Raw genomic sequence first — 23,180 nt, 5'->3', positions numbered from 1 at the left:
GGGAACCTTGTTTTAAATAGCTGATAGCTCATGAACAAAAATTTAATCCAGCTTCATAGAGGCATCCATGTTGCTGATGCGACTTAAAGCAATGAAATATTTCCAAGATCCTCCTAAGAACAGACCAAGGAGCATCTCCTCTTTTACCAGAGATCAATAGCATCTCCCTTTAAACGTGATCCGCTTTGATGCAGGTACCAATCCTCCCCTTCTCCCATGCATGTCTCCTCCTTCATCTGTCCTCATCCTAGACTTCATCTCTGCGCGCCGCGCATTTCATCCGAGCAGCAAGCAAACCAGCAGCAGCAGCAGCAGCAGACATTTATGCACACAGAGAACATTGTGCCGAGGACACTCCGGTCAGTGACATCTGAGAGAGAGAGGGAGGGAGGGAGAAGGGGGGAGCTCCTGCTTGGCACACAGCGCCCCTGTGGCAGTGAGACTTTGACTGACTGACTGTCTGACGGATGCTTCTGGAGGAAAACGCAGCTCCTCTGATTCTTTTCACACCTTTTTCTCTGTCTCGTCTGTCATCTCGGTGCGCTCTGATGGTCCTCTAGCCTCTCCTTACCGCGTCTCGCCTCTTCAGCATCGGATTCTGCTTTTCTTTTTTTTTTACCTCCACCTATCTCTCCCCCCTTCTCTCCTTCTTGACTGGCCGAACCGGGGCTGATCCCAGCCAACCTGGGCCGGGCCGTGGGGCTTTTCTGTGAGCCTTATAGCTGAGAGTCGGCACACCCGAGATGCGCGCTTCGGGAGCCGGGATTTGGGCTCTCCCCTCGGCTCTGGGGACCTCTGGCTCGTGGCAGTGCCTCTGGTGGTGGGTCGTGACGGTCGGGGTGACTGTAAGCTCGGGAGAGCCGTGGATGTCCACGGAGCCATGCGCCTCCACTTGCTCCTGCAGCAGCAGCAGGATCTCCTGCGTGGATCCGGAGCGGGGGATCAGCGCGTTCCCTGTCCTGCAGAGCGAGGCGGAGATGGAGAACATCACCGACATGTGAGTGTGGAAGATGACAGAACCGCATCTCAGTTTAGCCTCTTTCCTAACGAATACAGACATGCCAGCCCATAAAGCAGCCTCTGGACACTATAGGACGCTTCCAGGATGGAGAGGATTTAAAAAAACCATGCATGAGTCTTATTGCTCCTTATTGTTTCTGATTGTCCGGGAATGTAAGCAGGAGACCTACAGTGCCTAACTTGCATTGCATAACACACTTAATTGTCTGTCATCACGGTGAGCATCACTCATCATTCACAGGAAGTCTGTTTAAAACAAATCTTATCTCTGATTGGCTTCATGCATAAGAAGCGGTCCACCACTGTTTGCGTTTGTGTGGTTTGGCTGTGCTCTCATCAGACACCACAGTCCAAATATTGGCACAGACACTTCACAAGATGGATAATAGGAGTTCGTTTGAATGATCAGGATGCTGAAGGGGGATTTTGTTAATGCAACGATTTTTTTTTTTTTTTACTCAAAGAAAAAATTTTATATATACATTTGCCTTTGGAGCTGAAGTGCATTTTAGATAAGAAAAGCTGATTTTTAAAATTTTTTTTGGCATAGGTAAAAGCGGCCTTGTTGATATGACTTAAGTTAGATAGGAGCAATCCTTATCACTGGCCTTGGAGAAGCCTTGGAGGCGGTTTAAATGAGCAAGGGAAGCAATCATAGAGCGTTTGGCTGCAGTTTAAACCCAAAACGACCTTGCCAAAAGCCATGAAGATGGTTTAACTGGTCTCTAATAATTGCTAACATGTCCTGATTTTCTTTCTTCTTTTTTATGTGCATCGAGATGTCAGCACTTGGTCAACATTTAATGAGCTGCCAGTCCAAACTGGGCAATTACTCTAGAATGCAGTGGGTAATGAAGTGTTATATCTGTCATAATTTTACAAAATGCTATTTCTTGGCCAATATATTCAATGAAATTCAATGCAAAATGTATTTAATCATTAAAATGGCATTAAAAAAAAAGATATTACATAGACTTATGAAATATTGCTTAGAGCATAAATCGTTTACTTTCTACATACCTTATCTTCAAAACACTTTTTATACAGAAAAGATTTGCACATTTTATGGCTTTTATTATTTCAAACAAGCACATATGACCATGCACGTCAAATCAGCCAACTATTTATCCTGCATCTTGCTGTGCACCTCTAAGGACCCAATATTTACCTGTGCTTGAAGAAAATATAATCTATTACTGTTGTAGATCAGCTGAGAAATGACTGAAACAATGTTTATCTGTATGAACATTTCTACATACACTAAAATGTAAATGTTTCATTCAAAATCTTTTTACTTACTGTGCATGATTAGAAAAAGCAAAGAAATAAAGAATAAAATAGTAAATGTAAGCCTGATTTCCAGAGGGTTTTATGTGGAGATAGCCAGAGTATTTAAGCCAAACAGCAATCACTGCTATACAGCTCTTGTATCTCAGTGAAAAAGCTCATTCTTGGCTTTCTCCTAGTGTTTTGCTTAGCTTGAAATGTTAGACATCTAATCCCATAGCTGTATTATATGAGAAGTACATATGCTGCTCTTCAGAACATGCTCACTCAGTGCTTTTCAGGCACACATGGGAGCTGCTCGCAAAGCATCTCCTGCTGGTCCCTCAAACACAAACGGGTCAAGTGTTTTGCTCAGATCCTGCTGTGGAAAAAGGTCGAGGACACATCTGCTTCCCCTCTCTAAGAAGCTATGCAGCAAAATTTCCATGTGCGCTGTGCATCATTTGCAGTCACTTAAAAAATGTATAAAAAAAAAAAAAAAAAGATCTGTGTTTATGAAGGCTTAACATGTCTTGTCAACAAGTCTCTGTCTACGATTCCCCGTGTTAACAAGTTATCTTTTTGTTATGCACGCTTGTCTCCCGGACAGTTACATCGCAAATCAGAGCAGCTTCTCCTCCATTAACGACAAAGACCTGCACTACTACAAGAACCTCAGGAACCTGTGAGTCCATTATGATATTATATCAAGAAAGAACATTTATTTGTAAATGTGTAAAATTCTGTGTCAAAATACTGTCTTTTTGTTTTAACAGTTTATAAACATATTTATTAACTAGTTAATAGGTATAACTACTTATTTTAGCTTAAGAAATTAATACCAAGTGTATGTGTTTAGCTGATATAAATTCATATAATGTTTGGACTCAGTTACAGAACATGTTCACAGCATGAAGAGACTTCTAGTTCTTAATAAAACTAAGTTCAGTTTGAATCTCAGACCTGGGCCTGTTGGTGCTTCCTAGCTTTGTGTTACATAAAGTGAACATATTTTTGATAATTATTGCTCATCTGTTGAAGACCAATAAAGCAATCTTTTATTAAGAAAAAGGACAAGCTTTATTGCTGTAATAAAGACATTGTTCTCAGTTACGCGGATGGTGACTTAATCAATATGGTTCTTTTTAAACCCAAGTACACATTGTTTACACAAGAGTGTCCCAATATGCCACATTTTTTCGGACCTCTGGCAGATTTACGGAAATCATTTATTTGATGAAATTTATCCTGGTCTAAAGCTATGTTAATGTTTTAGAGCTCTATGGTCAGAGTCCCATTTTCAATCAGTAAAGAGAGGTAAAGATAATGGTTATGGCAGAGAGGCCATCCAACTCCAATTATTGGGATCCCATTAACAAATATAAATCCCCATGAATACTGTTGAAAACAAACAAAATCAGCCTGTCAGCACTTAGAAGAAAGATTTTATTTCTGTAATGGGCAGGGGTGGATCTACGGGGTGGGTAGGGGTGGCCATGGCCCAACCTTTGCCAATCATTGGTTTATTCTTGGGCTGCCCATCCCAGATGATTTATTGTCCCCTTGTGGATGTAGTTGAACAAGCAGTTCCAATCTAAAACATAGGGTGGCAGCAGTCATTCTCTAGAATGTTGTAACTAATTTTACATTTTAATTATTAATATATTAACCATAAACTGACATGAAAACACAGTAATGAAACATTAACTTCAAGATATTATTATTAAATATGATAAATACAGAATTCATCCTCTGTTCAGAAGTATTTTTTTTTAAAGGGAAAGGTTTGTATCTAAAGAAGAACAACAGCTAAATTCATTTAATGTTTTTATTACCCAGGGCTATAAATTATTGCTTTTAAATATGCTAAGGTGTCAATATTTATTATATTATGCTTCATGAATATCTAGTATGTGTTTATTTATTTATTTTTTTTAAAAATATGGATGTTAGGCCCATTATATATATATATATATATATATATATATATATATATATATATATATATATATATATATATATATATTATATTGGTACACTCTGATTAGGTGTCCCGATTTACAGCAGCGTTTTTCTAAAGTCTTTCTCTACTAATGCATTACAGATCAGTAGGCTTGTTTTCTGGAAATGTTTTCTTTTTGGAAGCTTTTTTTTCTTATTCTAAATACCCCAGAAAGTGCCCTATAATCTACTGCAATGTTTTTCATGCAATCAGTAATGATGATATGTCAGTTTTTAATGTTCTCAAGTACTCTGATGATACTGATGTGATTGTTTGCCCTGTCAGAACGGTGACCAACAGCAGGCTGACATATGTATCGAAGCTGGCGTTTCAGAGCAACTTAAAGCTACAATACCTGTAAGTAAAAATCGTTTTCTTTTAAAATCACAAAGACTGCCGAAATATGTTATTAACCCTTTGAGGCTTTTTTATCAGGGACTTTTTGATATGAATATGTGAAAGAATTTCCATTTTGCTAAAAGAGCAGGATTTGAATTTGCGGTTTAATATATCTGTGTCTGATGATTATATAACATAGTATGCTATCATATCATTTTTATTGAGTATTGCAACATGTAAAAGACATATTTATTTTATAATAGAATTAGCCACCAAGGCAAGAAAAGACATGAAGGTTTATTTATTTATTTAAATTGGATGCAAAATTACTGAAAGTATGTTTTCCTGATTGGGCAAAAACGCTAAATGAGAACATTTGTGTGGGCAAAATGGTTTACTTGGTAAAGTATTTGAATGTTATGTTTCCACTAAATGCAATTTACTGACATTTGGTTTACTCTCCAGGAATTTGAAAGACAACAACTTGTCATCCCTCGACTGGAGGGTATTCAAGCACCTCAACATCTCATATCTGTGAGTTAACTGAAACCTTCACTATCTTCTTCTTCTACGTGTTTATCTGTTTCAGATAAACTGGCACACACAGGATAGGATCTCTGATGTCATTTAAAGTTTTAATTTGGGCTTATTTTCTGTCAATTTTAAAAAGATTGTTTTAAAGCCTAGATTTAGCTGGCAAAGATATTAGATCAAAAGGCAATCAGGATCCCGCTGAACAAGCATGCCTCATAAAATACCTGTCAGGATCAATGTCTCTCATTGTTGTGAGAAGTGTTTAGATAGTATATTGAGGTGCAAAATATACCCCCCATGCTTTCCTAAAGAGAGCATTTACAGTTACCTCATAGTGTCTGATTATGTGAAACAGTTTCTCTGAACTTCCCATAATCCTCTTAAATGAGCTGGTTTGCACTTGCAGGAAAAATATAATTGGGTTTTCTGGAGGAGAATTAGATCAGCAGGATTGATAAAGCTCTTATATCTGTCTGCAGAAAGAATAGCAACATCTGGAAACAGCTTGTCTTTGTCTCTGAGTGGCAATCTAATGAGCTAACACGTTCCAATGTAGAAGCCTCAAGAGGGAGAAAAAGTCAGCAGGTCTTAAGAGCGAGAAGGACTAATATATAAAAACCCCATTCCTCCAATTTTTTAGAGATAGTTTCACCAAATGAATGTAATTAACTTGCGCATTCTACTGAAATATTTCTCAAAATTCTGATTCCCAAATCCAAAATACAGTTCTAGAAAAAAAAAATTAGAGACTAATGTTTTTGGTTTTGTTTTTAAGTCCATGACAATAATTCAAACAACAGCCCTATTTTGCTAAATGATTACAGATGAGTTGATCACCTCTACCCAAAAACAATATTAAAGACCAATCAACAGTATTTCAAAAAATTAACTACTCCACCTTGACAATGATTTCTCAACCTAAAACCCGAGCTTTATCTTTAGAAACTGACATGTACAGTAGTGTAATGATATATACAGTCAGCAGGGTGAGGGCTGGGCCTGTCCTGATCTTAATGGCACTCCTGATGAATCTCCTCCTGTAAATGTCGTCAGCAGCAGGAAAAGGGGCCTTGATGATGTACAGGGAAGTTTTCTCATCTATTTTCAACATTTTCCCCTGCAAAACTTCCCATACCAAGTTTTAAAAAATGGATGTTACGCCCTCCTTAGGCTGCAAACACCCCGCTGTTACTGTTCATCCGTATCTCTGAACCGATATGGTTTGTCCTCAAAATCTGTATGCTGACATATAAAAAGATGTAGGAAATGTTGGTCTCAGTATGCAAATATAAAAAGGTTTTTGTAAAGTGTTTAGTTCTATTATTTCCTTAAAGGTATAGTGGAAGATGTTCTTTTTCCAGGAGGATCATAACAATAAGTAGTCCTCCTAATTGTCAATCATTCTGGTGATATGTTTACATAAGGCCATCCTACGTTCTCTTGTGAGTCTGACATAGTGAAAAAATTGCAAAATTGGAAAGTAAGCTTGTATGAGCGATGTAAACAGCAACTTTTAAACAGAGCGTGCACGAGGAGAAATGGGCTTGTGCATGGTCTTGCACGCTTTCAATAAACATTCTTACTATGGAGCGGGTTGGGTTGTGCTTGTTAATTTCTTTTTAAGTGGAGAGGGCGAGTCTTTTAAAAAATTCATGAAGATCCTCCACAATACCTTTAATATGTGTGTTTTGTTTGTTAATTGTCCTCAGTCTAAATAGCGCATGTGTTTTAGGATGAAAGGTGTGGAATTCTGCTTCATCTGGATATGTGGAACTTTATGTAGCATTTTTGTTGCTTTTTGTAAAATACTTGCTAATCAATGAGACATTTGGAAGAAAGGTTTTAATGCTATATGACTTCTTCTAAATTTACAGAAATCGATTTGCCAAATTAAATAGAAATACAATAATGAAACTCTTTTTAATGTCGTTTTTAACTATATAGCATACATGTTAATGAAAATTCTGCATAGGATCCCAGGAACAAAGAACTAGAGCTTTTTGTTAACAGAAAACTGCTAGAGCTGTCAAACTTATTTCACTCGAAAAGGCAGTAAACAGTTTATTTACTGTAACTGTAGGAAGTTCTTATGATTCTCATGTTTGGGGCATTTTGGTTAACTTGCAAACAGGATATTAATGGGACCCGTTAAAAACAAGATTACCTCAAATATCTTAGGTTTTTCTCAGGATGGTCAAAAGAGGAGATCAAAAAGTTACCCTTTAAGTTTGGGTTACACTTTCTTATTTTGCTTCTCAGTGTTTGTCAGGGTTCTTCACTTTGTGTGTGTTTATGTGCCTCCAGAATCCTGTCAGGGAACCCTCTGCATTGCTCCTGTGAGAACATGTGGATCAAGCTGTGGTTAGGAGAGGAAGCACAGGACCTGCGCTGCATAGAGGATGGAGGAGCTCGCAAGCCACTGTCAAGACTGACACTGCCTAACTGTGGTGGGGACACACACACACACATATACTTGTTCTGCCATCGTAGTGAGGACCATTTGTTGACTCCCATTGACTTCCTTTGATTTTCAGTCATTTTCAACCCTTTCTATGCCCTAACCCTAAAATTAACCCTAAACCTAACCATTACCAATGCATACCTCACCCTAACCGTAACCCATTGACACCTTTACTCTAAACCTAACCATTAGCAAAATAGCAAGTGAGGACTGGCAAAATGTCCTCACTTTGCAACATCTGGTCCTCAATTTGATGGTGAAATTGGCAAAGAGGCAAAGAATGAAAAAAGAAAAATCCACAAGCTGTTCAGCACCTACTGTTAAGCTACCTTAATCGAGATGTTTGTACGAAGTTCCTCTTTTTGAAGAAATATTTGGCTTCTTTTCTGTGTTAATGCAATCTTAATCACATGTTGCCAGGAAGTGTTAGTATTTAAGCTCAGGCTGAGAACTGGTACTGTGAACCAAACATGCAAAGTCATTTGTCAGTTCACAGTGGGTGTTGGGAATGTATGAGCGAATAAGGAAGCTTTGCTGTTATCACCTAAGAGAATAACAGTACAAAGAACACAATTCACACAGCGACAACAGCCTCTGCAGTAATCAGTTATCTGTATCTGCTGTTATGTGTGTGTATGAGTGTGTGTGTGTGTGTGTTTGCACAGGCTGCAAGGAAAATGCTGCCCACACTTTACTTCAATTACACAGAGCTTTGCTTAGCTTGTATATTCTAATTTCACCCCTCCACATACGCACAAAAGGAGGAGGGAAAGCTGTGATGTCCTACACATCAATGCCCTGAGAAATGAGCAAAAACGGAAAGAAAAAACAACAAGCACGGAAGGAATTGGAGTGTAGATGCTGATTGCTGCTTTATGCTACAAAATTATATAGGGAGTTTGTTGGACTTGATTAGGTAAAGAAATAAGAACATTTTCAGAGATGTTCCAAATCATAGGAAATACCTGCTGGTTGGCTAAGAAAGGACACTACAAGAAAAAAAAATAAAGATTAACTCTAGACAATGTGGAAAAAGGAAAAAAAAGGAGCATCTGTACTTTGTCCTTTATTGGTGGTCCATTTTCTTTTCTTTCTGACATCATACAGTAATGTTCACTGCATCAAAAAAATAATCTCTCCAGTTTATATATATAGTGAGTTGCATGAAAACATTGTACTGCAATACTCCTATTACATCCACTTAACTGTAAAAAACCACTAAAACATGCACAGAAGCAGTATATGCATTCGCTATTAGGAATAATGTGTATAAATATCTAACAGCGCAGAGATTGATGCACAAGTGTATTATGAACCTTACCCATAAGTTTTCTCTCACTGTAAGGCAAACCTCTACAGGCCTTATGCCTTTTATTTGCTGGCATAAGGAAATGTTTATCAAGCATGAATGTATAAATGTCAGCAGTTAATTGATACTTTATTCCTGTCTGCTGTATATATGCAGCATGAATTTTTCATGAATCTTCTTTTTTTGGACCCTCTTCTGCTCATAAACAGGGTCAAATTACAGATTGAACCGTCTGAAAAGTCTGCATTGGATCAACTCTTGATCCTTTTTCATTTTAGCATTCTATCAGTATCAGAATAAAACTGATTTAGCATAATGATATAGAGTTTGATTTTTTTTTTTTTGTTGATAAGAAAGCTGTTAGAATTCTTTTGGGTAATCATAAATATGACCTATATCATTCTTTCAAACTAAAAAAAACTTTTGTTTTTTATAATTAACATATTGTGATATTTTAAAATATATAGAAACAACTCTAAACAAACCAAGTATCATGGGATCAGTGTATTACCCACACATCACGCAGATTAAAAGGATGTCTATGATATCAAAGCTTCTAGCAAGAGTATGAGTATGAGATTTGTACAGTAATGATATTAACTTGTAGACCTGACAGACTGGTGTCCTACTCTGAGAAAACCCAGGGCTACACAGATTTTGCAATAAAAGTTAAAACTTTTCTAGACATTACAGCAGTGAATGGAAGCAGGTCTATTTTACAAGTATGGGTTTACCAATGCCATGCTGTAGCTTTCAAACAGTGTTGTGAAAACATAATCTGCTACTTGCACTGCGTAGTTTTGTCTGTAGATAATTTTATTACCACCAAATGTAATTTTAATCTGTAGAGACTTACACAGAGAAAAGCTGTGCTTAGAAAGGTTTTATTAACATGAATGAAATACATAAGTTATTTGGCACTCAGGCCCCGGCAGAAAAATCGAGATTAGCTTGGATGAGTAACCTAGAGAAGAATTAGAGTAGTCCTCCCCAGACACTAGTGGTGCAATAAGCCAGACTGTGAGTAGGACTGAGAATTGTCTGAGAGTGAGTGAGGAGATGGGGTGGAAGTGGGTGAAAATTCGCTGCCAATGCCAGAGAGAAGCTGGTCCAAGAGCTAAATGAAGGCGATCTTGAAAGATGATTTGCTTCGGAGGAGGTGCGGTCATCGTTGATTGGCTGAAGCCTGGACGAGGGACATAAGAGTCTTCTAGATTAAATTTTTGCTTAAATGTCATTTTGCTGTGAAAGTTCACTTTAAAGGGAAAATGTGTAAGATTTATCACCATCTACAGTATGTACAATACAGTACAGTACAATACAGAGGAGGAGTGTTGGCCTAGATGGCTAGAGAAGGTTGAAGCTTTGAGAAGGTTGCAAATACCCAGTTCGATCCCCACAACCTGCACTCTGGGTACCTGAGCAAGACCCTTAACCCCACACTGTTCCCTGGGCGCTGCAGAGTGGCAGCCCACTGCTCCCCAAGGGGATGGGTCAAATGCAGAGAGTTAATTTCTCCATTGTGACATAAATAAATTTCAATTTCTAAATGAATCACAAATGACAGACTGGGGCGCGGCCTTCTCTTTGAGATCTACTATTAAGCCGCGGAGTGACATCTACTATCAACAGCCAATAATTGTTGCATCTGAGCTTGTCCAATGTAGTCTAATAAACTGGCCTTATCTGCCTTGTTTCTAACATAACAGCAAAATAAACTTCAGTGTTATGTTGAATCACTGCACCTATCAACAGGAAGCGTGTGACCTCAGTGTCAACTTTGAAGTTCACTCCCTCATAAATTGCCTCTACCTGATAAAATCTGCACCAATGTTGTATTTTTTCCTGGTTATTAATTTTTTTACCTTTATTTGATTTGTTTGTTTTGCCTCTTGCATAGAAAGTGGAAGATTGAATGATACATAGTTGTTTTTGCTTGTTTTAACTCGGCCAAGAGGTTTGTCCTCTTTCGGTTTCTCTAATCAAACATGTGGCACAACATGCTCCCATTGTGTGCACCGCCCCTTATGTGTTTATACACCACTACTTCTAAGCTATATGAAAATGCTCTCAATTTTTATATCATGTAACCAGACTTTCACAGACTATGTATTTATTAAGGCATTGCTAGATTTTTGCTAATAAACACCAATACACCCTGTCAATTTAAGCTAATAGCATTATTTAAAATTTTGAAAATAAATTTGAAATATATGATTTGGTTTAGACAGTAACAAACAATCCTTGCTGCAGCTTTTTATTGTGGTTGGAATGTCTAGAGAGAGCAGTAACTGGTCATCAGCAGAGAAAGAGAATACATAAAAATACACTCTATGGGTTTATTAGCCCCAGAAGCATATTGCTGTTCCTGACTGGTTAGCCGCTGTTTCTGTAGAGCTGTCTGTTATAGCCCTGGATTAAACTGTGTTGTGTCCTTGATCCTTAGCTTTGGAAGCTCCTTCAGACAAAAGCCTAATGCAGAAAAAAATACTACACATCCCTTATTTCCCAATAGGAAATTTGTTTTTGGAAATATCCTGTTTTATATTTTCAATAACAGGCTGTTGAGCCCTGCTGCTACATTTGCATTGTCATCATCCAAATAGTAATTATTCCACCTATGCTCTTTTTTTGGTGATCTATTAAATGTAACTACTGTATCTGTTTGAAAAACAGTGCAGAAGCCACTTAGGATTTCTGCAGCAGGAGTATAGATTTAGGGGTTTTCTTGCTTGAACATTTGCCATTTGTGCTTTTCTTGCTAAATCAAAACAAAAAAATCTGATGATGTATGAAGATGGATTATTACTACAGTATGTCTTTAACGACAGTGCAAACTATCAGAAATTGTCCGGGGCACTCAGGACAGAAACAATAAGTCTGCTTACCGGAAGCTAATAGTGTCATTGATAACTCCTATTGATCTCTCCCCTCTGCATACCCTCCATTAACAGAGGTTATTTTTGGCATTAGCATAGTCCCAGCTTGGCCCCTTGGGAAGTGGTCAGGGCACCCCCGTGTTGAGTGACATATGAATAGGAGGGCATGGAGGGAAAGGAGTGCAGAATAATGCCCAAGGGCTAACTGTGACACACCAAAGGACCTCTCAGCCTTCCAAACTGCTGGTTTTTGTGCCTCATCAGTATTTCTCATTTACCATTTGTCTGTCTGGTTCATGTGTGTCTCTGTGTCTGTGAGCATTTCTGACTGACACTGTGAGGGAGGCACAAAAGAGAGGAAATGCCCAGTGAAGCCCCGGGGCTGGGCTGACACCGATCTCTATCTGTGTGTCCACCAACTGAATACTGCCAGATATGTGCTCTAAAAAGCTTGCTGAAAAGGGAGCTGACTGATGCAGTTTATTACCATTCTGAGTTTACTACAGCACTGCTCATGCAATATAAAATCTAATCCACTGTGTGACACATAAGAAATTGCAGAGTTCAGATAGTTGCAGGTGTTAAAAGGCTCACACTGTCTGAAACAATAAAACTGACACATAAAACTTATGAACTCCTCAGCACTGCATAATTTGCTTCTAACACTCTATCAGCGGTACGTGCCTTACTTACCAATTTAACAAAAAAAAAACAAAAAAAGAATGTTTTTGGGCTGTTTTAAGTTTGCTGAAGTCTGCATAGTTCACCAATGAAGTACTGGCTAAAGGTTGGAAGTTCCCAACCAGGATTTATGAGCCCACCTTCAACTGAATAATTAAAAGACATATCCTCACTATGCACAGAGATGTGTATTTTAACTATATGGTTGCCCTAATATAAAGCAAATCATTTACAGCAAGCGAATGCATAATGGTCACCTTCTTGAAAATGTATTAATATGTATTATTTATTATTGTCTAGTGGGAAAAAAAGTATAGTTTAAAAAGCACTGCTTTTTAGTCAGGGCTTTTTTTGCTAGCATAACTCAGTTGAGAAGGCTGTTAATCTTAAAAAAGTCACCATTTACTCTGGAAATCAGGCCGATATGCTCCCTTTTTATGACCGTAATACCCAACGCATTTCAGCACAGACACAGGTTAGAGTAAAAGATTTGGAATTACAATAGAATTATGCCAATACCCTGACTGTTAATGGACGAAACAGCCCCAGAAGCCGTGTCTTTAAACACATCATAAAATCTAGATTTGTGATTTTTAGTAGCAAACCTTGGTCAGTAGAATAAACAGAAATAAATGTTTGGCATGTACCACTCTGTGTTCAAGGACTGCTGGGGGACCCAAGCATACTTGTCTTGTAGCTCAGGATGTCAAAAAACTGCAAAAATATGAATATGTGGGAGGGAAAGCTTTTTTTTAATTAATGCGTAGATAAAAGCAGACCAGTTACTAGACCACTCCAGAGAGGTTTTCCTGTCTTCAACTGTCTCTTTTTACATTTGTCTATCTAGCTGTCACTTCATCCATTTGTCTGGGAGGAATTTGACCCTAACCATCTTCAATCTAGGCACATATAAGAACAAGCCTTAAATGGTGGCACAGATTAGCCAACAAGGCCAGATGGCATCATCTTAGAGTATGTGGCAGGAGATGATATTCACATGTGGGGTTTTTCTATAAACAGAAACTTGATGAGTCACTCTGATAGACAAAGATGAGTCAGTTATACAGCTATAAGAACAAAAACTAAATAAGATGCAACAACCAATTTCAACCTAAAGAGAAGATGGACATTTCTTGAAATGTTTCTATAAGTGTTTTATAGCAACAGTTAAAGGTAAAAACAAAAAGGGTTTTATTTTGTAATGTCCTTCAAACAGTCGGGTCTCCTGTTTTCATTATAAGGTTAGAAATTCTTGGAGTAGCTTTTAGCGATTTATGAGCAGCTTTAGCAACTGAAAAGCTTAGTTGGTCAAAGCTTTTCAAATCATTAGCTTTATGGCAGTTAGATCATTTTGAATGGGACAAAACTAGTGCATGAAGAAACATAACAGTCCTGTTTCATAGCTTAAGCAGTTCAAGTAGAAATTATCTTTACTGTTCCTCAGTGTAAATATTGACTTTTTCCAAAAGCAAGAAAAAAAAAAAAGTATTATGCAGATACACATAAAGGTAAACAACCAAGCAGAAGGCTGGGCAGTAAGGGTTAAATTTACAACATCTGAAGAAATACTGTAAAGTTTTTTGTTATTAAAAAGATTAAAAAAACCTAATACAGTATATTATAACCAAAATTGCAGTAATGTTAAAACTCTTTCTTTCTGTAAACATAATTTACATGTTTAAATATAACTTATCACATTTTTGTAAATATATTTTGTTATAATTGCAGAAATATTGTAAATATCTAAAGATAACAAGAAAGAATAATGTCTTAAAGATATATTAAACATAATGAAAAACAGACAAAAGCCATCAAACTCCTAACTGGTTTAATGATCAGTTTTCCAGGTCACAATATGAATGCCAAAAAGAAATCGAAAATCATCTCAAATCTAAAAATCTTTTCATTGCACTTTTCATTTCTCTATTTTAGACCGTAGAGAACACCAGCTGTTTCATTGTGTTCTAACACACAAGACAAACAACAGACTTACAGCTTTAGTGCTGAGTCACTATGAGAAAACCTCTGCTTGTCTGCTGTTTGCTACTCGAAGGGTGTTTTGTTTTTTTTCTCCGAAATTTTATGTGGCAAAAGTTTCAAATGAAAGCACACTGGATGTTTTTCATAACTAACGGACTTAGATCGAATGAGACTGAGGAGGAAAAATGGCTTACTGAGCCCAATCTGGACATCATCTAGGGTGCACTTGTTTGTTGACATTTTTGCTGCCAACATTCTGTCAAGTTACCCATGAAAATTTATAATAAACTGGTTACAAAAAAATGGGTTTAAAATGTGAGGTATGTACTCATTTTTGTGTGATACTGCATGTTATTTTAAATAATTGATCTAGGAGGCATTTGTGGCTGTAGAAATTAGATACATGTTCCATAGGCATCTCTTCCTATAAATGATCAATAAGTGAAAAAAATGCAAGCCACTTTCTCCCAAGCTAACTTTGAAATCTTGTAAAAAAGCCAGAGAAAAAAAAAAAAAAAAAGATTGTTTAAAATGCACAAATTACAACTACTGGCAATGAATCACACAAGTAGCAAGTGCCTTGTACATAGCCTTTGTTTTTTTTTTTTTTTTTTTTTTTACAACTAAAAGCTTTTTAACTTAATGCATTCCACTAGAAAACACACACAAAAAATGGTTTAGATTCATTAAAGCAGGAAGCATTACATTTTGAGAAAAAATGTAAAATACAATTAGAATTTCTAATGCTCCTGTTACATCCTTGGAAAGCTATCCCCACTCTTTTTATTAGAATTTAAGATCAAAGCAAATAAAATGTAAGTTATGCTATGTCCAAAAATGAATTAACATTATAATATAACTATAAAACAATACCTAATAACTATAATAAACAATAATATGACAAATTGTTCCAAAATACGAATCCATCTTTTTGAAAATGAATCATGCAAAAAAAGATACAAGGACTTTAAGCTGTTTATTTAGATTGTTTCATTTATGTTTAACTTATAATATCACAGAGGGAGAGAGAAATTTGTTCTTCAATCTTATGTTGCTATGAACTAAGAACCTCTGCTACAAGTATTGGGAGGATCTGAAATGACCAGATAACCATATTAAGCAATTAAAACCTTTGACTATTGTTGTTTTCAAAATAGATTAAACAAAGTCAGATGGAACTAAGGTCAAGTAAGGCCCCGCCTTTATGTTTGTGGTCGAGTCGTCCTGCTGGAGGGTATCTCTCTGCTTCAAGCTCTAACAGATTTCCCCCTAACTTACGTTCATCCGTCTTCCAATCAACTCTTATGAACACTTTTTTTTGTGCTTAAGAAAATAACGCATCATAATGTGATGCTTTTGTCGCTGTGTTTCAATGTAGCAATAGTGTGTCACAAATTTGTGACTCAAGTTCATAATTTTCTTTCTTTAATACATGGTAAAAACTAAATTAAACTTGGCCCCATTTCAGACGAGGATAAAATTGGAATCTGTGCTACTAAATCTGAATGTTTTGTTTAGAGTCATATATGCTTTTGAGTATAAACTGAATATGTGTGCATAAAGTAGTTTGAGTTTGTTGCAAAACAAATAGAATAATTAGAATTGAAATAAAATCTTGCTTTGTTTTTACTGTAGGTGTTTTGGGATGTATGTTATTTTCTTCGAGTTCTTTTGTACTTGTTTCACCTGTGTTTGAAATTTAAGGATGTGGTACAATAAGCTGCAAGAAAATTAGTACTCTCTGCCTGGTGAAGATGAGATCAATAAAATGTTATAGGGGTCCTAGAATGATTATATAGGGTATTTGGTGTTGGTCCTTAAGGTCTCTGAATAGGGTGTGTAACATTGGTTGGGCTGAAAATGGCATATTTGCTGTTCTATGAGCCCTAATGCAAGCCTGTTTATAAGCCTCAAAATGAAACGACGGGTTTTCTTCCTTTGATGGTATGATCATGAATATTTAGATGAGCTGTGAACTGATTGGTTGGTTTACAACAAGTGAAGCTGCAGAGCAAAGACGCATCATAGCAACAGCATGTAGTAGAAACACACTGGGCACTCGAACCGAGCCGTGAGCTCTTGGGCTGGAATGGTGCAGGAAGCCAGCGGGGGACTGAGCGACCGCACCCGACCCGGTGACGGTAGCCCGGACAATGGCCACCTCGTGCTTCCCCCCGCCTGCCTCGGTTCTAGTTCTGGGTGTACAGAGTAGACTGGGGCTAGAAGACCTGTGTTGTCTGGGAGGTCGATACAACAAAATCAAACAAACAAATCTGTTATGTATTCAGATGCTGCTCCATTCAGGGATTTATATACAAAAAGGATAATTTCAAAGTCTATTCCCCGAGCTACAGGGAGCCAGTGTAAGGACTGCAGAACCGGGCTGATGTGCTCTTCTTTCTTAGTACTAGTGAGAACAATGGCAGCAGCATTTTTGATCAGCTGCAGCTGTCTGATGCACTTTGTAGGCCTGTCACACTGTTGCAGTAATCAATTCTACAAAAGATAAATGAAGGGATAAGTTTTTCTAGATCCTACTTGGATATTAGTCCTTTATTCCTGTAGATGTTCTTTAGTCTGAAGATTATTACCTCCGTTTTGTTTTTATTTCATAGATCTAAAGTTAACTAATTCGCAGTGATTGCTTAGAAAATAATGTCATGTTTGCATGATCAAATTTGATTATTCTCAACAGCTTTATCTAGTTTTTAAAATGTTATAGAATGAAGCAAACACACTCCATGGTGTTCTTTTAAGGGGTATAGTATCAATTCAAGCAACTCAAATGTCAAGGCAATAGCTTCATCTTATTGGCTGCTTCTGGAAACAATAACATTAGGCAAAAGCATGTTATTTTGTTTTCTCTGTTTCTGCAAGAATTTCCATGTATGGTTGATTATTGTGTGCAAGCTGAACAGTACAGTGAACAGAAAAGACTGCTTCACATGAAGCTTGTTCAGCTAATTACTTTAAACTGTTCCTCATCTCCACTTGGTGTGGTCAGGGATTTATCCATATCCGTAATGTAACCTGCAGAACGTTGCAGTGGCTGTAGAAAGCTGATTCATTGAGAGGCTGTTAATATAGTTCAATCTGATACAGGCCTGCCACTGGCAAAATGACTGGTTTTTATAGTATCTCATGGTGATTGAGTGGGCTTCCCTTCAGATAAGCGCTTTGCTGTCGGATAGAAGAGGTTGACGGGTTGGAGCTGATAAGAAATCTTTCTAGTTTTATCTCAAGCATCTGTCAATGCCTATTTCTCCACTCTCTTCTCTGTGTTCTTCTTTTCTCTACCCACAGAGTTTATACATGTGGACAATGGTGGCAAGGTCCTTATTGAGGCTGATTGGTTATACCCAGGTCATCTCCTGGTCAAAGCTCGAGACAAACACAGAGTCACCAGTGTCTTTGCTTTGACAGAGGCTTCAGACTGTGTCCAATCAATTTAGTTCCTGGCCGGCTATGGACATGCAATAGTAATCGGTGTAACCATCTGTCAGGGGACAGGGAGATTGAATTTGAACTTTTTTCCCTGTGTATCTTTCTTTTTACTCTCTGCTAGGTGTGTGTTTGGCTGCTCCTGCACGTTCATTGTTGGTAAATTACGTGTCCTGTGTTTTAATTGGACAAACAAGAGTTGGTCAAGAATCCTAACTTTTCTTCTTTCTACTCCTCCTGCGTCTCCCCTCTCTTTCTCCTGTTCTTTCCTGCTCTTTTTTTGTATGTAGAGGTTCCGATGGCAACGCTGAGCCCACCCGCAGTGACTGCCAGGGAGGGGGAAAATGTGGAGCTGTTCTGTACAACCTCTGGCATGCCTTCGCCTGAACTAATCTGGAATATGTCACTGGATACTAACTGCGACGTAAGCAATAAAGAACACATATACAACAAAATATCAGGAAATTTTAATCTAAGAAATTCTGCAAGATTATTACAGATTTAATATTCCATAGTTTCCACTTTTATCATTGTGTGAATTTTTTTTCTATAAAAGACAAGCACAAAAAAATAAAAAAAAAGAATCTCAGAATCTGAAAAAAAAGAATATTAGGCTGTAAATAAAAATATATAAAACTGGTCCATATACCATTTACAGTAGCAGCCTTTCCCCAATATAACAGCTACAACTTTGGGGGATTTTATCCTTCCAATGTTGCTTTTATAGAAAGTGAAAGATCTGATTTAAGAAAAAATTGGAACAACAGTTTTCAAGTTAATTTTAACTTGGATTTAAATTGAGACATTGATTTATCCATCCTAATGCATAAATATGTTTCCTGTCCAACGGGGGTTGTCTCTCCAGGTGAGTATCTTGCAGCCTCCAATGGGTTTTGTTGTAGTTATGCCCAGTATTTAGAGTTGCTCCATCCATTTTTACATCAGGCATTACCAGCTCTGTTGTCCCAAAGCATGATACAGCTACTTTTAATGTATTACTTTGGAGATGGGTCCAAGTTGATGTGCATCTTAGTTTTCTGTCACACAGAAATATTTTTATAGATGAAAAATTTTTTATTGTGTTCTGTGAGATGCTCAAAGGTTGGAATAAACTTTTAAAATCCTATTCTAAGTTAAACTTCCCTACATTCTTCTGCCCTTCATCTATGTTTTCTGGACTGCTATTTGTTCCCTGATCTTCTGTATCCAACCTTTGAGATATCCACAGTGCATGTGGATTGATAAATTGGTGGAATTAGACACAGGTGGATTTTATTTAATTATAAGCTGCAATGCAATTGGTAGAGGAAAGTTGTTTTCTGGATAGCTCACCAGTGCATTACAGACATGCAGAATAAACCACACTTTCAGATCTAATTACAGGGTAGATTGACTTAAAAAAGTTACAGCTATGATTTTGGTCTGAGGAAGAAAGACACAATACCTGGATGGAGCTCAGGAATGGAAATGAAGAACATGCAAACTTCAGGGCTAAAATTTAGAACCAGTATCTACTTGTTGCAAAATCAAATTACTAAAGCAGTGCCTCCATGCAATTAGCTATTATGTCTCTTAGTTTTATCAATAGAAAGGGTTCTGTTAAAGCTTTAGTCTAAATTTATTGCCTTATATTTACAAAAAAATGTATACTCCAAGTTATTAACAAAGGGTAAAGTCGTAAAGAAGATTTTTATTCTGTTTACATTTTTTTTAAAACTTAAAAATATAAGGTTTAAAAAATCTTCTCTCTCTTGCAGATCGAGACATCTGGCCAGGTTTCAGTGATGCGGCTCTCTAACCTGACATCAATGGACCATAGCAAGAAGATCAGCTGCACGGCTGAAAATATTGTTGGAGGGAGGGAGTCCTCTTTACTGCTGGACATACTTTGTACGTTCACCATCTGTCAAGCTGTCCAAAATTCAAATTAGAACAGGAGCAGATTTCAAAACAGAGTCAAAGGCTTGAGAGGATTTATTTTTATATTTTTAATTAATGACTTGAAATGGTAGTTGTTTCTTTTAATTTTGGTTTTGCTCTTAAATATCTCTTCTTTTAACTCTATACTCTCAGTTAAACCGATAATCACAAAGCTGAGTGACGCTATCCCAGACCATCACTGGTGCATCCCCTTCAGCGTAGCAGGTATGTAAGAAAATCCCACAAAACCCATTTAGTTTCATTTGGATATAATCTGAATAAGTATTTCTTTGTCATAATAAATGGGCATTTTATACCATTCCTATCGTGTTTTCCAGCAAACCCAAAACCTACGTTCCGGTGGTATCTGAACCATAAAGAAATTACAGAAGGGCAGTACATTGTGACGATGATCCATGACATCACAGAGAGAGAATACCACGGCTGCTTGCAGCTGGACAGCCCCACACACCTCAACAACGGGCTCTACACCCTAATAGTTGAAAATGAGTTTGGCAAAGACAAAAAGGAGATCAATGCTCACTTTATGCTCCAGCCAGATGGTGAGAATACAACATTGAAATTTACCTTAGTCTTGCTTGAACTACAGGACAAAATGTAAAAGAGTTAACCAAGATATTCTTTTCTTTGTTCTCCCAATAAGTAGGTCCTTCAGAACCTTCATACTATGGTGAGTAATAGGTTTTATTTCTCTCAAATAAAAAGTGTAAAAACCTATTCACTGTCTGTTCATTTTGTCCTTGTTTTTAGATTATGTTTCACATCGTCCCCATCAGTTGATTGAAATTTAGTTTTAGAAATCTGTCTTTCTCTTGTTCTTTTTCCTTTAAGGTCCTGAGGGTGCGTTATATACCTACACAATTTTTTTTGCTGTCTCCTTGATATTGTCTCGTATTTTCTTTAAAACACTGTGCATGTTCAGTGTGTGTTGTCTGTTGGTTTGTGCGCTGTGGTTCATGAGATTACCTTCTAAGTTCTGCATGTTAAAATATTTCTAACTAAAACCTGTTTTGCTGTTAGACCTAATTGTCTCTATGTGTCTTTTTCTTTGACACGTCCTCCTGCCAGCAGATGTAACCTCAGGTATACCCTTTATTTGTTTACTCTGGCTTACAAACACAATTGCATACTGACTGCCAAGCTTACAATTAACCTTTGCTAAGCTGTCAAGTTTTCATGTAACACTTTCATACAAATGGCAGAAAGAGTTCCCATGTGGGTAACAAAGAGAGCTATATATATTAAAGGATAATTAGAGAGTGATCCTGTTTTTGTTTTTTTTCTTGAAAAAAGTGTACCAAAAGTGAGATGCAAATGGATGCATACACTAAAACATAACAAAAATTAATAAAAAGAAGATATTCTTTTAGGTGCGACTGAAAAAACTTTACAAATGTGCTTGTATTTTTTGTACTTAAAAAAATGACAGCATGTTTTCTAGAGATGAGTTAATATTCAAACAAAAGCATAGATGTAAACTACACACATATTTCTGTAAATAGGGATGTATGGGCAGGAACGTAAATTAATGGTTTAATGTTTGACAGCTACTGGTAAGAAGGCTCTATGATGATGCTCCTTTGTCTACAAAGAAATTAAGGATCAGGTTTTCAAATTTCTGATTCTTAGAGTTACATCTTCATAGCTTACTATGTATTTGTTTTTGGTTTGTTTTTAACCTTTTTTAGTACTTACCATGTATTAAAAGCTTAAAATGGTCAAAAAATGTAGACTCCATAATTTTAATTTGTCCACAAGCAGGAGAGAATAATTTATGTATTTTGTACAGAAATCAAAGTAATTTCAATGGCAAAATCAATATATGGTTTAAACTTTGAATTATTTAAAAGAGTGTCACAGCTTAGGGCTCCCATTATTTTAGAAATGTTTTAAGAAGTAATGTAGTAATAAAGACAGTTTCAGCTCCTGAGATCTGTTCTAAAAAATGAGCAAGTTGTTTATTTGCTTATGTCTAATCCAGATTTAAAGAATTAGGAGCCTTGCCATAAATTCCTATAGATGTCAAAGTGTAGATCATTTCATCGCCCATATAGACGTTAAACTACTAAGCTCATTCACACCCTTTCGTATTCTTTTCCATTAATAAAAGTCTGAAATAAAGTGATAATTTGTCACAGCTTCCTTTTTGATTCTGTTTTTTTAAACTTTTATTTCTGAATCAACAGAGACTCCTCCTCAAGACCCACCTGAGGACAGAGTTGCTGTAAGTTCATTTTATTTGGATCTCCTGTCCTTAATCTTAAATACCTGCTTTTTAAAGTTAGATATGTCTAGAAAAACCCAGCTCATTATTTTTGATTCACTGCCAGCAATATAAAACATCTATTATTCTCTTTCTTTCCTTGTGCCTGAACTTTGCTTAGTGTGGCTGTTTGCTGGTTTCTATAATAAATGCATGAATACACAACTCTGTTTTGTCATTGTGCAGGTATACGTAGTAGTGGGGATTGCTGCTGTAGCCTTTACTGGTTTCTTGCTGATGCTGGTTATCCTCAAATTTGGAGGGAATTCCAAGTTTGGCCTCAAAGGTACGTCATTCTAATTATATTTATAACACCTGGTGAGATTAATCACTCTTGGAGTGATTAATATGTGGATGGGTTCATGGATAAATAAAAACTATAGTAAACAAAAGCATATATTTCATCACCACATATATCTAATAATTAATCATGTCTGATCATTGAAAAAGACAAAAGAGAAAAAACTCCATAAAGACATACAGAGAAATAAAATTTTGGACATTATATCACTTTGATTCCAGATTGTTCCACTTTCTAAAATGGGGTCTTTTTGTGTGAGAGGTTAAAAATCAGATGTGTGACGTGTATTTGGGCGAGAAATTACTTGCTTTATCTCTAACCCCAACCTAATTTCACTCTAGCCTCTGCTGATGGACTCTCTCGTCTCTCTGCTGCAATAATTGCTGACTAAGTTAAAATCAACAGTAAAACTTTACCTAACTGAAATGGAGTCAAAAGAAAGCTGAATGAAATCAAGATCCAAAGTTTATGAGACATTATGAAAGTTTTTATGGACAACTATCTTTAAAATGGCCTTTTTTATCTGAACCTTTATGACTAAAACATTGTTTGATGAGCAGAATGTAACCTCAGTAGTTCAGCACCTATGTTTCTATATACTGTATTTGTAGCCTATTTTCCTGCATTTTAATTCAGTTCAGAACTTCCAGTACTATTAAGCGGATGTGACAACAATCATTTTCATCCATCCATCCATCCATCCATCCATCCATCCATCCATCCATCCATCCATCCATCCATCCATCCATCCATCCATCCATCC

General features: G+C 36.9%; 1 protein-coding gene across 13 annotated transcripts in view; it reads left to right on the top strand.

Moving 5' to 3' along the window:
* Positions 1-201: 201 nt before the first annotated feature.
* Positions 202-23,180, top strand: part of ntrk2 (neurotrophic tyrosine kinase, receptor, type 2) — a 104,978-nt gene continuing 81,999 nt past the window's right edge. For 2 of the 13 annotated variants that reach the window (XM_015374291.1, XM_015374289.1), the window contains exons 1-14: positions 397-997; positions 2,897-2,971; positions 4,574-4,645; positions 5,093-5,161; positions 7,466-7,608; positions 18,203-18,336; positions 19,670-19,802; positions 19,986-20,057; positions 20,171-20,395; positions 20,497-20,523; positions 20,685-20,693; positions 20,925-20,936; positions 22,040-22,077; positions 22,303-22,402. In XM_015374291.1, coding sequence (XP_015229777.1) covers positions 744-997; positions 2,897-2,971; positions 4,574-4,645; positions 5,093-5,161; positions 7,466-7,608; positions 18,203-18,336; positions 19,670-19,802; positions 19,986-20,057; positions 20,171-20,395; positions 20,497-20,523; positions 20,685-20,693; positions 20,925-20,936; positions 22,040-22,077; positions 22,303-22,402 — 1,363 coding nt within the window. In that variant the 5' untranslated portion in view covers positions 397-743. Of the gene's footprint in view, positions 360-396; positions 998-2,896; positions 2,972-4,573; positions 4,646-5,092; positions 5,162-7,465; positions 7,609-18,202; positions 18,337-19,669; positions 19,803-19,985; positions 20,058-20,170; positions 20,396-20,496; positions 20,524-20,684; positions 20,694-20,921; positions 20,937-22,039; positions 22,078-22,302; positions 22,403-23,180 lie in introns of those variants that run through there. The other 11 variants (XM_015374302.1, XM_015374290.1, XM_015374295.1 and 8 more) reach the window with 11 other exon arrangements.

Source organism: Cyprinodon variegatus, unplaced genomic scaffold, assembly GCF_000732505.1.
Source record: "Cyprinodon variegatus isolate N-32 unplaced genomic scaffold, C_variegatus-1.0 Scaffold100, whole genome shotgun sequence".
Taxonomy (NCBI): domain Eukaryota; kingdom Metazoa; phylum Chordata; class Actinopteri; order Cyprinodontiformes; family Cyprinodontidae; genus Cyprinodon; species Cyprinodon variegatus.
The sequence above is the reverse complement of the archived record's forward strand: the minus strand, read 5'-3'. Positions and strand labels throughout refer to the sequence as shown.